Below are 15,180 nucleotides of genomic sequence, written 5' to 3'. Positions count from 1 at the left end.
GTAGTTTTCAACTAGTTTTAACGCGGCATTTTGCTTTACAGTGAAAGCCTCATGTTTGTTACTTAATTCTTTCATGTGTTTATTTTGTATATTTTTAAAATATATGCTCTTTTTAAAATCTAGGACAGTGTGCAGATATGCAATGAAACAGAACCCTCCCAAAAGATCCTAATATGATGCAATAATAAATAATATATTGTGTGTTCATTATGAGGTTTGACATTCATCTATAAACTGCTTCAGATTTCTCTCATGGCGCCAGCTTCTGTTATGAGATCTAGATTCTAGATAATTGGGCAAATACATGTCTGGAACAACAACAACAAATGTTTTGAAATAAAAAGCAGTGTTTGTAATAATCCTACTTTCATATACAGTACTGTATTGAAATGTAGCTACTGTTTTTATTGTGGAGTATTTCAGAAGTACCGGTACACTGGATGCCACATTATATCAAAATTACAATAATAGCAAGTAAATTACATAGTAATATTAAAGCATAGATAATAATTTGTCATATTCTAAAAGAGCAGTTGGACTGTTAAATATTAACATCTACCTGTAGATGTAACAAGCTTTTAAGATGTCCAGAATTACACGGAAAGAAGGAAGGAATGGATATAATCACTTTTTGAAATACTTTGCTTGCCAGGGCTCACTTCAGGGCTGGCCCACCCATGAAGCAAAGTGAGGCGACTGCCTTAGGCAGCAGGATTCACAGGGCAGCAGATACTGATGTCTATCTTCAATCACCCTTTCTTTTCTGGTGGGGAGGGAAGGCGCCATTTTGTGGTTCGCCTCAGGTGCCAGAATATAGTTCTTTGGGCTGGGAGCTGCAGAGTCCTGTAGCTCATTTTGCAGAGGAAAACCATGTGGGTGAGTGTCAGTAAACGAGGGGAAATAAGAGAGATGAGTGGGGGGTGTTCGTGTAATCGCACTGTATGCAAGTTGTACAAGTGACAATAAAGTATTTCAATTTCAATTAGTAGAGGAGTTCTAAAAATGGTGCAATCTATGTGAATCTGAACTAGCTGTCATAACTCATAAATGCTTTTTACATAGATGATTTTATATGCACACACTAAAAATGCAATGGCCCAAAGAAAATTCAGAATGCTAAAAAATCTCTTTATACCTCTGAGAGGCCCAAGTGACCTGCCAAACATTCTTAGAATAAAACATCACATTGAACTCCGGTATGGGAAGCAGAAATACCTTCACATCCCTATGGTGCCAAGGTCATTGAGGTGGCATTTCTTTTCCTCATCCTTAGTTTTGATCAACATAGCAGAGCCCACCACTGACCTATGGGGAAAGGGAGTGTGGCTGAGCAGCATAATAAAACAAAAGATGGTGAACCTTTGACACTGTAGATGTTGCTGGACTCCAGTTTCCATCTGCACCAGCCAGGATGACTCCTGGCCAGGTGTGATGGGAAGTCTACCCCAGGAATAACTGGAGTGTTATCAGTTACCCACCCCTGATCTAAAGAAAAGTAGACCACATCCTCCTTAGCAGGTTTAATAAACATCCATAGCATTTCTAAGTACAGTGGTACCTTGGGTTAAGTACTTAATTCGTTCCGGAGGTCCGTACTTAACCTGAAATTGTTCTTAACCTGAAGCACCACTTTAGCTAATGGGGCCTCCAGCTGCCACTGTGCTGCCGCCGCACGATTTCTGTTCTCATCCTGAAGCAAAGTTCTTAACCTGAGGTACTATTTCTGGGTTAGCAGAGTCTGTAACCTGAAGCGTATGTAACCTGAGGTACCACTGTAACAGGATCCATTTCTATAGAAGCACAGTACTGTGTACGGCATTACATCCACAAATAGCACAAGGGGCATAGGAAGCTGAAAGGGCAGTTGCAAAGTACTGAGGAAGACTCTGAATGGAGCGTTTAAATGAGTTTACTAAAAAGGGGTGCAGGGCATGGATTAGCCATTTGTGATGAGACCATAGACCCAATAGGAGCAGAGGAATTAAGAGTGAAAGCTCTGGGGGAGTGAGTGAGATCAACTGATGATCTGTTTATTTCACTTAATTAAGAAAAAGTGTTTAATATTCCATAATGTGCATGTAAATGATTATTAATATTTATTTATACTCCTCTTTCCCCCCCGGTGGAACTTAATGCGGTTTACAGATAAAAACAAGAACCACTAAAAACAGGAAAATCAATTATTAAACTACAATTAAACAATGATAGAATTAAAACTACATACGTATTTAAGACCTGTTTGAAACATGCCAATAATTACAGAAAAATGGCATGGCACCAGCCCTTTCTTTAAAAGCAGTCAGTTTCCCAAAGCCTGTTGGAACAAAAATGTCTTTCATCTGTTGGCAGAAGGACAACAAGGAGGGAGCCAGTCTAGCTTCTCTAGGAAGGGAGTTCCAAAGTCTGGGAGCAGCCACCATGAAGGCCCTCCACCACATCCCCTCCTGTGCATGCCTGTGAAGGTGGCAGAACAAAGAGAAAGGCCTCCCATGAAGATCTCAACATCTGGGCAGGTTTGTGTGGGCGGATACGGTCTTTCAGATAGCTTGGACCTAAGATGGATAATTCACAATAATCCACATCTAAGAAGCTTCAACAAAGCATACTTTTACTGGTGACCCCAACTATTCCATTAATGTTCTCCATTTGCAAGAGTGATAACACCAAGGTATAAGGCACTTGCTCACTTTATAATAGTGGTCTACATTAAGGTCAGTAGAAGAAAATTATTCCACTTCAGTAGCTTGGAAAATGTAGAGTTAAGGGACCATAAAGAAAAAAATCTTCAGGAGTAGTCCAAAGAAGGAATCAGCTCCTCTGGGATGTCCACCTGCCAGACATCTTTGCGTCCTCGTGTAGGAATAGGTTCCAATAACCATCTGGGGTTTGAAATAACTGTCAGGTATTTCTGCTCCAGGCCTGAGAGGATGGCTTTATTTTCTAGTACCAAAATGTCTTCAGGAGGCAAGAGTTCTGGGCACTGTGATGTCTCCCCAATGTCAATTAGTCCTGTATTTAAAACACAAATATTGCTATAATTTTATTCTTAAAAGAATGAAATTACTGGCCTATTTATTTTTATTTGCAGGACTTTATCCTGCCCTTCAGTTTGAAGCATTTGGGGCAGTTTATAGAATGTAATAAAATACAGTAATAAGACAAAGAAGAATACAATGCTTAATGACAGCATCAAACTTTAAAAAGTCAGGAGATAAAAGAGATTAAAAAGATCTGGGTGGGCAGACTTCTCCTGGAATCTAAACGATAACAGTGTGGATACCACATGAGCCTTCACAAGGAACAAACTCCATAAATGGAACCCTTTGGAAAAGTTGCTTGCTCTCACAATAAGTAGATACCCAATAGGCTAACAGATGGGGGAATTAGTATTTGTGGCATAGTTCCAACTCTCTCGTGCATTTTCCCTTGCTTTGTGACATTCCCCCAGTGCTTCCTTTCCCCTCTTTAACCTATTTACTAGTGTGTTTTCCCTTGCTTTGTGACATTCCCCCAGTGCTTCCTTTCCCCTCTTTAACCTATTTACTAGTGTGTATGAGAGGAGTCTGGATCCTGCCAACCCAGCAGTTTGAAAGCACGTCAAAGTGCAAGTAGATAAATAGGTACCGCTCTGGCGGGAAGGTAAACAGCGTTTCCGTGCACTGCTCTGGTTTGCAAGAAGTGGCTTAGTCATGCTGGCCACATGAACCGGAAGCTGTACGCCAGCTCCCTCGGCCAATAAAACGAGATGAGCACCGCAACCCCAGAGTCGGTCACGACTCGACCTTTACCTTTACCTATGAGAGGAGTATAGAAACCATTGGTCCTCTTTGTATCCTGCTGCAAATGGTGCTTCCAGCCAGAGCCTTTGTAGTAAGCTTAGCAGTCATGGGATAAGGGAGTGGGTCCTATGGTAGATCAGTAACTACCGGTAGTTAAAGAACAGGAATAGTAGTAGGAATAAATAGGTAGTCCTCACAATAGTGTGCTATGGAACCAGTGCCTTTTTAAACTTGTTCATAAATGATCAGGAGTTAGGTGTAAGCAACAGAATGGCCGTTTCCTAATGACACCAATAAAGCTAAATTTGGGGAGATTTAGGACAGGCAAAAAGGAAGTGCGTCTTCATGCAGCACATGCTTAAACAATGAAATTTGCTACCGCAAGATGTAGCACTAGTTGCCAGCTTAGGAAACTTCAAGAGAGGATTAGAAAGATCACAAACAGGGGAGTGTTATTGCACTCGTGTGAATTTTCAGTCTGGTTAGCCACTGTGACAGCAGGATAAATGACCCTTGATAGGTAAGACAAAAGGCCTGGGAGTTTGATGGGTGTGGGTGTGGGTGTGGGTGTGGCTGGAATGTGGTTTGTTTGGTTGTTGTTGTTGTTGTTGTTTTGCTTTTGTTGTTTTTAAGGGATGGCATCCAATTTCGTTGCACTTGTGCAATGTTGCACTTGTGTAATGACAATAAAGAATCTATCTATCTATCTATCTTATAAAACACAGAACATACAATACAGAAGTTAAGTGTATTACTTTAAATTCTGTGTGCAACTGGCTAAAATACAGATTGCATGCTTTTCCTTGAATCTTCATCAGTAAAAGGGCTCAAAAGTTAACTTTTCTTTTCTTTTTTAATGGAAGTTGAACATTCAGGGAGGTAACCTGAATATTTACTAGGGGACTAGGCTGTCTTAGCTAATTTGCTTCCTACTTTATGGCCATAGCCTTGAAAGGGACCGCACCATTTGATGAACCTTCTTCCAGTTTCTCTGCCCTTCCCCTTGATCTGTGCAGGATATACTTTCCCAGATGTACTTTCACCATCCTCATGACAGAATATGAGCAGATTCTTTAGACTGGGGTGGGCAGAAGTAAAATAATAATAATAATAATAATACAGTGGTACCTCTAGATACGAACGGGATCCGTTCTGGAGCCCCGTTTGCATCTAGAAGCAAATGTAACTAGCGATGGTACGTCTGCACATGCACGCATCGCTTTTCGCCGCTTCCGTGCATGCGTGTGACGGCATTTTGAGTGTCTGCGCATGCGCAAGTGGCGAAACCCGGAAGTAATGCGCTCCGTTACTTCTGGGTTGCCGCGGAGTGCAACTCAAAGCGTATTCAACCCGACGTATGACTGTACTCTACAAAGTCAGCATTTCATGTCTACTGGAAGTTTAAAAGTTGAGCCACTGTCACTTACCTGCCACAACACCTCTTCCAAACCTTTCACCTGCATCCAATAGCTCTTCAATTTGAGTCACTGTCATCCCAAGCCTGTTTGTGAGGATGTCTTTCCATGCTTTGTCGTCCCAGTCTTTAAAAGCAATGTGGACAGCAATGGTACAGGACTCGTACTGGGCCAGCAATGGTCGCCAACGGGTCTCTATTGTTTTTACTTTGTTTAAAACCAACCCAGCATAAGGTTGCCGGAAGGAAAGGCAGGGAAACTTCATTCTTCTTTACTTCTTTAGTCCTTTCTTGCATCACCTTTATTTCCAAACAAACAATTTAAAACCAGAATGAGGAACACATATTCTCTCTCGGCAAGTGTTCAGCGATTGCATGAATCTGCCTGCCAAATTAAAAAAATGCGGGGTGCTTAAAAGTTGCAACATGACTTGGGAATTCAAAAGATATTTCAGTTGAATTAATATAATTTTGTAAGTAAAATGTGTGTAAAATTGTTTAGAAAACATTAAAAATGATTGCTAAATAGTTGCAGTTATATTTTGTAGTAATATAATTATTACTAAGCACTACCTGACTTTTCAGAAGGTGAAATTGAAATTATTTGGTTTCTGAAAGCAGTTTATGGGCTTCTTCCTCCATTGTAGGTTTACCAAGTGAAATGCTGTCTAAATCACAAAAATAGCAGCGCATTTGGACTTCACTCCCAAAAACATGTTTTCAAGACCTCTTCTCACTGAGGACATTTGCTAAAGCTATGTCTTGCCCGCTAAAATGGTGTGCCCTAAGCGATGCCACAGAGATCTTCAACTACCACATGAATCTCCTTCTTCTTATTTTACACAGCACAGTATTTCAAATAGCTGTCATTCCAGCCCACCTTGGCTTGCGAGGCAGACCCTTTGCTGACCATTTTAGTCCCATGTGCACAGAAGTGTGGGGGTCAGGAGGCTGGTGTCCAAAATGCATGTGCAAAGGTTTAATCGCAAGAGCTGCAGAACCCAGTGATGTCATACACCCTGCGGCAGTTGGAACCGTTATGGCAGTTACATCTTAGCAGTTAGAGCAGCAGATCTGTTGTGCCGCTTCAGAGTCGGTTAGTCTGTGACACTTTAATCTACGAAAGACATAGCTGTCAACTTTCAGATTTGAAAATATGGGATCAGCAGCCTCGAAAATAAGGGATCAGCAGCCTCACCTGTCCTGGGGACAGTCTACGGGATATCAAACAATCCGGGATAGCAGCGGGAAGCGGCACTGGAATAAGGGAATTTCCCGCAAAAAAAGGGAAGGTTGACAGCTATGGAAAGACCGTGTTAGCAATTCAAGAAACATCCACCGTATGCATCACCTATTTAATCTGCAGCTGCAAGTACACTAAATAAAAGCCAGGTGTTGTTTTAAACTTTGTGTGTGTGTGTGTGTATAATTTTTTCTTCTTCTTTTACAATTTAGAATACTGCTTTAAACATCCTTAAAATACCTTCCCTTCTCTTTCCATGGTTCATTTTGCATATCACAAATCCCTGCTTTTTTATTTTTACAAAAACTAAACCATTCAGTATTCCATTATTCAAAACTTATTTACATCGCTGAATTTATCTTAATGCTGCTAACGTTTTCAAGTGTACACAATTCCCGCCCCCCAATATATTCAATAAACGTTTTCCAATCTTCTCTAAACGTATGTTCTTCTTGTTCTCTTATACTATATATTAAATCTGTGAGCTGTGCATATTCCGTCAACTTAAGATGCCACTCTTCCTTTAGTTGGGACCTCGCTTGTTTTCCATTTTGGGGCTAACACAGGCTGCAGTAATGGCATACATAAATAACCTTTTTTGACACTTGGGAAGTTGATGTAAACTTTTAAAGGAGAGGGTCTTGCATAGTTTCTACAGGAGGGAAAACAGAACTAATCAAAGGGCCAAGAAGCCCAGGGCTGCTACTATTCAATTTGGGAACTAAAACTAATCCCCACAAGGAGGAGGTTTAAGAGAGGATACTTCCTAGGGAGCAGTTCCCATGGCATGCAGCAGGATCTTTCCTTTTTCTCTCGCTGAGTGAAGCCTCCTCCTGAGCCCATGCTGCACACCTCCTCCACCTTTTAACACCAGAGTGTGAGTTGCCAGTTACAGAAAGGGACTAAACCTCACCTGGCTAACCCATGGCTTTTCCTTGCAGCCATGCGCAGGACTGGGAGGGAGGGAGTTGCCGTAGAGGGAAGGGAGGGAGTAGGGTTCCCAAGGGTCATCTAGCCCAACCCCCTGCAGTGCAGGAAGCAGTTAATGAATTATGGAATCACGGAGTTGAAAGGGATCCTGATGGGTCATCTAGCCCAGAGTACGTGTAGCAAGGTCAGGTGGTACCCAGTGCAGAATTTTTTTTGTCACCCCCGCCCAGTGGAGCTGGCCCAGTATCCAAAGGCACCTTTGAGCCTTGCCAGCAATGTCCGGGCGCATCCAGTGCTTTCCCCGCCTGTCTGGGCTGGGTGGTTGGGCTGGTTCCAGAGGGGAAAGCGAGCTCCCTACGTAGCGCCTAGGCTGCTAGAGGTCCCTGATTTCCAAAAAGCCATAGGGACAAGGGCGGGGAGATGTTGTCCAATGGCAACAGCCCCCCAACCTTAACTGAGAAGACCATGTTTTTAACCCCCTGATATCTCATGGTAATATGTGGGAAGTTTTTTTGGCGTGAACTGTAAGAATCTGATTTGATATTTTAAGCAATGTGGTTAATGTGTTGTTTGTTATGTTTTATGTGTGATGTGCAACTTTAAAATGAATAAAAATATTGTTAAAAAAGAAGATCACGTCTATATCTATAGCTATAAATGTAGTGGTTTTCTATCTAACTACATATATTAATTAACATAGCAAATTAAGGCTGATTATGTTATCACTAATTACTTTTGTTCTGAATGATCAGTGTTTTTGCTGCATACTTTAAACTCAACCACTTAAGAGATTTTCTTTACAATTAATTGGCATGCAAATTCTGTTGAATAAATGCATCTCAGCCTATATTTTATACATCCCATAGGCATTTTACTCCAATGTTAAAAACATTTTGAATATTAGTATTGCTACCTATATGACTTATTAGTCACTTACTACAAGAAATCTCTAAACAGCATAAAAAAGTTAAGGCACAAATGTGTAGCACAAAACTGTAACAATACATTTCAGTAACACCATTTCAGTAATCCATAAACAGACCCAGCTAAACCCCCTTCCTGCAATATTTCATCAAATAGGCCATTATCAAGCTAATCATAATCCATCAAGTTTTAGTTTAGCGTCAGAAAGATGGCTTAGCATTTATGATGGTGCCATGTGGACCCCTAAATAAATTTGTTAAAGTGGTCCTGGTTTCTTCATTCTTTTAGCAGCTTCAGGTGTTTTAATAAGACATTAGTACTAATACGGGGTCTTGCTTCTGAATAATCACACATAGAATGACCTAACTATTTTAACGCCTGCAAAACAGAATCTTTTCCAATAAAGCCCAGCAATGGTATTTTTTATAAGATGCTACTGTTTCTTTTTCATTTTAGTGATTGTAATTTTAAAATTGCTTTTAACACTGTATTTTAAATGTCTGCAAACCAGGCCAGGGCCTTAGAGCGAACGGTAGTTAACAAATTAAAATAATAATAATAATAAATAGAAATGGAGACGGGGTAAACTTGATGCTCGAGTTTCCGAAATAAACGTATTGTGGGTGCCTTCAAGCGACTTCCGATTTGCCCGGCCTCCTCACCTAGGGGTTAGCCCTCCTCCCTGAATGTTGATGTGCCAGGACTGGCTGTAGTTACTGAAGAAAAAGTGCTGTCTGCATGTGCTCAGGGGCACTCTTGCTTGCAATATTTTCATGAGTCCGAGATGAAGTTGGGCAGAGGGAGAGGGAAATCACGCAAAGAGGGACGGCCCTTTATTTTTATTTTTTTTACTTTTTACATTTATACACCACCTCCTGCAAGGTCACAGTGGCCTGTATGGTTCTCCCCACCCACTCACAACAACAACCTTGCAAGGTTGACTGAGAGACTGCTCCAAGGTCATCCAGGCAGCTTGATGGCTGAGTGGGGATTTGAACCCTGGTTCTCCCAGGTCCTAGCCTGACTTCTAATTCCTCTTCCTCTTCCCTTTCTCCTCTGAGGAGTCCCAGCAAGAGGCCAGCATCCTGTTTTCTCACCTCTGGGGAGCCCACAAGCAGAGCATTGGTGGAGGGGGGGAGGAAGCAGGTGCCCCCACTGGACTTTGTCCTCCACCCCAAAATAGCTGTCCAGAGAACACCAGTAGCATACTGAACACTCCTTTTTATTAACTAAAAATATTTTAAGCTCATGACCTGCTGTCACTTCCCCCCTGGCCATTACTCCTCACTGCTTTCCATTTGCAATTTTTTTCTTTGTTTTCAGCTTTCTCCACCCTGCCATTTCTTTCTCCCTGTGTTTTTCCTCCTCCGCACGTACATCAACTCCTCCGATCGCTGTTTCAGAAGCTCCCACAAAACCTTTCCTTTTGCCCACTCCCCAGCTCAGCTCCCGTCAGACCTGAAACCCTGTTTCAGCTAGGAAGTTGCAAGCCATTTAAAGACCGTTTTTTAAAAAAAATAAGGGGAGGTGTCACAGAAACTGTGCTTTTAAGTTCTCCATAAATCATCTGGGAAATTCTAAAGCGTGCTCCCTTTTTTTGTGGCTTCTGAAGTTGACCCTAATAAAGGTTATTACCCAACTGTGGAGCTTGGAATATTCTTCCTATAGACACAGCTATGGTTTGCTTTTTATAATATGCATCTTTCTGCAGGAATATTTACTTTTGGTTGGTTGGTTGAAGGGGGACACTGGGGTGCTGTTTCTCTTTTTTAAAAAGAAATGTTATAAGATCTGGTACCACAAAGCCATCACAAGGCACTAGCCAAAGGCAGGTTTACTAAAGGGATGGGCGCTTGTACTTCTGACAGCAGCAGCACAACACGAAATTTAGGTGAAGCACGTACAGGCTGTGCTCCTCCACCTGGTGTTCTGTGTGTGGCTGTTGTCATTATGCACTTGGTAAAGGTGCATTAAGTTCTCTTTAAGGAAAAGACGAGAAAGCAATCTATCCTGGCTCTTCCTTTTAAATTGGGGACTATTATCAGCGCAGCCCCAAACAATATTTACTCAGCAAGTAAATCCAACAAACTTCGACTCGCGGGGAAGTGTGCATAAGCCTGCAGCCTGGCTCCTCCAACCCTCTCCTCTAGTGCGAAGGCTGAGGAGAGGAAAGAGCAGCCGCGAACACAGCGCAAGGGAAGTGAAGCTCCTAGGGTTGACTCTTTACTTCTCTTATTTCCGTGTTTCTGCTCTCCCGCATGCGCGGGGCTCAATCTCTTCAGACCGGACCATTAGCAGATCATGATTGCGGGGAGTGTCCGCTCTTTCCCCAGCCACTATTCTCGAGCTTATTCGCCCCTGGAAACTTTCTGCTTTAAAGCTGTGGTAACACTGACCAGAATTTGCTTCAGTTCCTCGTTTTGGCTTTAACCTCCCTACCCATTTCTGGACGTTGGTACACTCCTCTCCCAGCAGATCCTGTGGCTGGGCAAGACCACCTCACTTGCCCCACGGGCCGAATCATAGCTGTCAAGCGTTCCCTTTTATAAAGGGAAATTCCCTTATTCCGAATAGGATTCCTCGCAAGAAAAGCGGAAAGTTGACAGCTATGGGCCGAATGTGGACCCCCCCCCCCTTTTCAGGCTGAAGGAGAGTGACATTCGGTCCTCCCCCCCCCACTCCCAAGCCGACAGGGAGCTGAGGGAAGGGGGAGAGCGGCAGCAGCCGCTTTGCCACTCTCTGGGTTTGGGGGAGTCGCGGGCGGTGGGGGGGCCGCGCCAAATGGTACCCCCCTTCAGCCTGGCACCTGCTGCGGGCCGCGCCTCCGTTGCTACGCCCCTGATCTAGCCCAACCCCCTGCGATGCAGGAATCGCAGCAGAGGGTCACCCAATCTCTGTTTTGAAACTTCCCGAGGGAGTCTAGCTTCCCGCTTACCTAGCAGATGTACTGCTTGCCCCCGGTGCGATCACTGGCTATCCCCACCCCTCCGAACCAGGCCGAAATCCTGAGGCGGGGAGTTCCGTGAGACAGCTGACCCCACGGCGCCCAGGCCTCTCTCCCGCCCTCCGTCTATTCCTGTCCCTTCACGCCCCCGCCCTCGCCCGCCAAGGCTGGAGGCCGGCCGAAGCCGCGGCCTCTCTGCCGCCCCCTATCCTGCTTTCCGCGCTCCGCCCTCACCTCCCGCCGCGGCAATGCTCGGCTCCGCCGTTGCCCAGGCTGCGAAGAGCGCAGTTTATTCATACGATGCTCGCCTCCTTCCTTTCCTACACGGGGTCTCCTCATGAGATGGAAATCATGGCGCCGGAAGCGGGGGGTGTGTGTCTCTTTCCCCTGCCGCTTCGCCTCAGAGGAAATGGCGAGCAGCGCCTGCAGGGAAGAGTTTTATTTAGCAGCTTCGCTTCGCTTTAATCGGCCATGGCGGCGTGCGAAGGCGTATTCCCCCTCTACGTCTGTCCTCACAACTGCCCTGCGAGGTAGGCCAGGTTGAGAGATTTTGTCGTCTTCATTCCCTGCCGTGTAGTTATCTCTTCAGACGGCCGTCGCGCTGCGAGAGTCAGGTCGTGCATCCACAGAATGGCAACCCCCTTCCAGAGGGATACGGATTTTAAACAGTGTGTGGGTTTATTTCACTGTCATATATCTCATCTAGACATAGTGCAAGTTGCTGAAATGTGACCTAGTTGTAGAGTTCTCTCTTATAACGATTAGTGATAAAGTTTTTATTTATTTATTTATTTTTTATTATTATTATTATTATTATTATTATTATTATTATTATTTATATAATGTAGGAATGAATAACCCCTGGCACTCCCAGGCTCCCAGGATTTTTTTTCTGCACCCAATAAGATAAGACCCCACAGATCTTGGTGGCAAATATTGCACCAGGTTGGGCAGATTTAATCCTCTCCACCAAGCCCAGCACCCCAATGTAAGTCCATGATCACCAGACTGATCATTTTATGGCCAGGATGAAGTAACAACCCTTCACTTGGATAAGCTGAGGAGCTGTGTAAGAGTGCTAAATGGCAACACCCAACCAGCATGAGAAATATGGAGGTTTGGCCAATGGTGAATATGGTAATTGTGTGTGTTTGTAGATATATATTTCTAGTGATCAGATAAGAGGGCAGACAAAGCAAAGTACTTTCCACAACACATTGAAAATTAACTTTGAAATTCACTACCACAAGATGTAGTGATGGATTTGACAAGGGGATTAGAAAAATTCATGGAAGATAAGGCTACTAGCCACAATGGCTGCCTCCACTGATGGAGACAATATGCCTCTGAATACCAATGGCTAGTAATCACAAGCCGGAAAAGCGCTGACTATTGCATTCAGGTTCTGCTTGTGGGTTTCCTATAGGCACCTTGGCAGCCACTGTGAACCGAATGCTGGACTAGATGGGCCAAGGGCTTGATCCAGCCAGGACTTTTGTTTTTTATATACCATACATGTTTTTATTCATTTTTAGGTCAACAGAATTATACAACCAACAAACAACATTACAACATATTAGTCGACACAACATGCTACAAGAATAAAAGTTATGAATGTTCCATATATCTGTATTGGCTTAATTCAAGAAACCATTCTAGAAGCTTAAATGAGAGTGTGATGGTGATCTTTTGTGGTCTTTTGTTTTCACCTAGTCTAGAAACGGTTACCAAGTGCTGTAAAATAGGGTTACCAGACGTTCCTGGTTCCCAGGGACAGTCCCGGGATTTGCAAATCTGTACCTGGACAAATTCCATCCCTGGAATGTCCACAGATTTGCAAATCTGTCCCCGAGAAACATGGCAGTGGCAGTGGCAGCCTCAGCAGCCGGAGCCAGCCTGGTAGCGCAGTTGGCTCTGGCTGGCTTCAGGAGCTGCTTGCTGCCTCTGCCACTGCTGAAGGGGAACTAGGGACGTCCGGTGGTACAGATCTCTTGCCCCCTTCCCCCTTTGTTTTGACAGATTGGGGGAGGCTTGGGAGTCACAGGCGGGCGGGTATTGCCCAGGAGGGGTGAAAGGCGCATGGTTTCTCTGCCAGGCAAGGTGCAAAGACCTTTTTTTGCACCCTGTGAAACATAAATGTGCAAAGTTTCTTTAAAAAACTGGGCAGCAGCGCGCTGCCTGCCCGTGTGACTCCTGAGGCTCCCCTGATCAGTCAAAACAAAGGAGGAAGGGGGCAGGAGATCAGGGAAGGCTTGGGTGTCACGGGCAGGCAGCGCTCTGTTGCCCAGTTTTTAAAAAAACTGCATTTATGTTTCACAGGGTGCGAAAGAAGGGCTTTGCACCTTTATACAATATGAATGTATGCTTTTGCCTCGCTATCCCCACTACTGACTCCCTGTTGCTACTCAGCTCCCCCCCCCCCAAAAAAAATCTGGTAACCATACTGTAAAAGGAAAAGTGAGCTGACTTGCCTTGAGTAACTTTCATTTGATTAGTTAATTCTTTTGTTATTGCAATTGACCAAACTGTTGTGTGCCATGTGTCCAAAGCAGGACTGGCCCAAGAGATTTTGTCACCCGAGGGAAACCACAAAATGGCGTCTTCCTGCTGCCAGGCAAGAAGGGGTAAGTGAAGATCTACATTGGGGGCAAGGGGGGGGGTGTTATGTACTGAGTTGAATAGGATCCAAACTGCAGCAGTCTGATTGGTCCTAGAACAATAGGATCCAAAATGCAGCAGTCTGATTGGTCCTAGAACAATGCAGCAGTATGATTGGTTGGCAGGAACCACCCAATCAGGCTCCAGATAGAAGTGAATCCACAACCTGATAGACTTACAATAGAATTCCAGAATTAGCCAACCATGTGCAGCCCATTGTGTAAATAATGTATATAAAGCAGATGCTTTGAGGGGACATTCATTCATTCCTCCTCACCACAATGAGCTGCATAAAGAGCATGAAATCACTTTGCGAGTATATTTCACTGGCGACGAAGGTGGGATCCCGCTGAGCTGACTGCCACACACAGCACCACCACCTGCCGCACCGCTGCCTCGCATCGTGTTTCCAGGCTTCAGCTCCGGGACACAAGGAACTCAGAATGGCAACCACCCTGCCACCAATGGCCAAGCAGAACGCATGGTGTGGACCACCAAGGACACCCTTCGCCGCGTGACGCAAGGGGATTGGGAGTACCGCCTTGCCACATTCCTTCTAGCACAGCACAGCACCCCCAGCTCAATGACTGGCCAGAGCCCCGCTGAACTACTAACAGGTCGGTGCCTTGCAATCAGATTGGACCGCCTTCACCCCGATAGAGCTCAGTATGAGGTAATGGTGGGGGAAGGGAGGAACCCCTGGACCTTTGAAGCCCAGGACCCAGTGTATGCTAAGAATTTTGGGACAGGCGCAGCATGGGTACCCGCCACAGTCACCAGGGTCACTGGCCCCGTGTCGTACGAGGTGCTAACGGATGGGGGGCAATGCTGGCGCCGCCACTGTGACCAGATACGGCGACGATTCCCGGGAGAAAACCAGGAGGTCAGAGAAAAACAGGTCAGAGGAGTCCCAAGGGAACAGTGGGGCAGTGAGGCCCATAGAGCAGGAGGGGCCAGCAGGAGAGGCAGAATCAGTAAATACAGAGAGGACCCGCGAGGCCGAAAGGACACCGGAACAAGAACCACGACTGAGCGAGCTGGTTGCGCCAGACCAAACCGCCCCATCACAGCTAGCATCCTTGGAACACGAGCCAGAACCTGAACCCCGGACCAAGGAACACCCCAGGCCGCAACGCACATGTAGGCCGCCGGCATACCTTGAGGACTATGAATGCGACCTCCCAGGCAGGACTGGAACTTAGAGGGGAGGGGTGTTATGTACTGAGTTGAATAGGATCCAAACTGCAGCAGTCTGATTGGTCCTAGAACAATAGGATCCAAAATGCAG

General features: G+C 44.8%; 1 protein-coding gene and 2 long non-coding RNA genes across 17 annotated transcripts in view; 1 reads left to right on the top strand and 2 right to left on the bottom strand.

The window, feature by feature from the left end:
* Positions 1-15,180, bottom strand: part of LOC310837027 — a 244,651-nt gene that overhangs the window by 32,326 nt on the left and 197,145 nt on the right. The gene's annotated exons all lie outside the window — the stretch shown is intronic.
* On the bottom strand, positions 381-11,592 carry LOC310837019 (protein EOLA1-like). Of its 6 annotated transcripts, none has more exons than XM_083723152.1 (3): positions 11,469-11,592; positions 5,207-5,493; positions 381-3,009 (listed from the first exon to the last, which is right to left on the bottom strand). In XM_083723152.1, exons 2-3 carry the CDS (start codon positions 5,457-5,459, stop codon positions 2,786-2,788), a joined length of 477 nt encoding a protein of 158 aa, XP_083579278.1. In that variant the 5' UTR covers positions 5,460-5,493; positions 11,469-11,592; the 3' UTR covers positions 381-2,785. The 6 variants fall into 6 exon arrangements, with proteins under 6 accessions (XP_083579278.1, XP_083579276.1, XP_083579279.1 ...); XM_083723150.1 differs by having other exon boundaries at positions 5,207-5,578; positions 11,469-11,585; XM_083723153.1 differs by lacking the exon at positions 11,469-11,592 and adding an exon at positions 11,226-11,395.
* The window catches only part of LOC310837025, a 155,292-nt gene continuing 146,540 nt past the window's right edge, over positions 6,429-15,180 (top strand). For 5 of the 9 annotated variants that reach the window (XR_014560328.1, XR_014560332.1, XR_014560335.1 and 2 more), the window contains exons 1-2: positions 11,623-11,764; positions 13,787-13,858. This is a non-coding gene — a long non-coding RNA (uncharacterized lncRNA). Of the gene's footprint in view, positions 6,566-11,622; positions 11,765-13,783; positions 13,859-15,180 lie in introns of those variants that run through there. The other 4 variants (XR_014560331.1, XR_014560334.1, XR_014560330.1 and 1 more) reach the window with 3 other exon arrangements.

This window comes from Podarcis gaigeae (genome assembly GCF_964106915.1).
Source record: "Podarcis gaigeae genome assembly, chromosome: Z".
Taxonomy (NCBI): Eukaryota; Metazoa; Chordata; class Lepidosauria; order Squamata; family Lacertidae; genus Podarcis; species Podarcis gaigeae.
This window is presented reverse-complemented; position numbering and strand designations above follow the sequence as displayed.

What these genes read in the sequence shown, in the direction of transcription:
- LOC310837019 (XM_083723152.1), bottom strand. Translation starts at nt 5,459, where the DNA reads ATGAAGTTTCCCTGCCTTTCCTTCCGGCAACCTTATGCTGGGTTGGTT. An exon ending in TGGAAGAGGTGTTGTGGCAG is followed by an intron (nt 3,010 to 5,206) that starts GTAAGTGACAGT and finishes TTTTAAATACAG; the next exon opens with GACTAATTGACATTGGGGAG.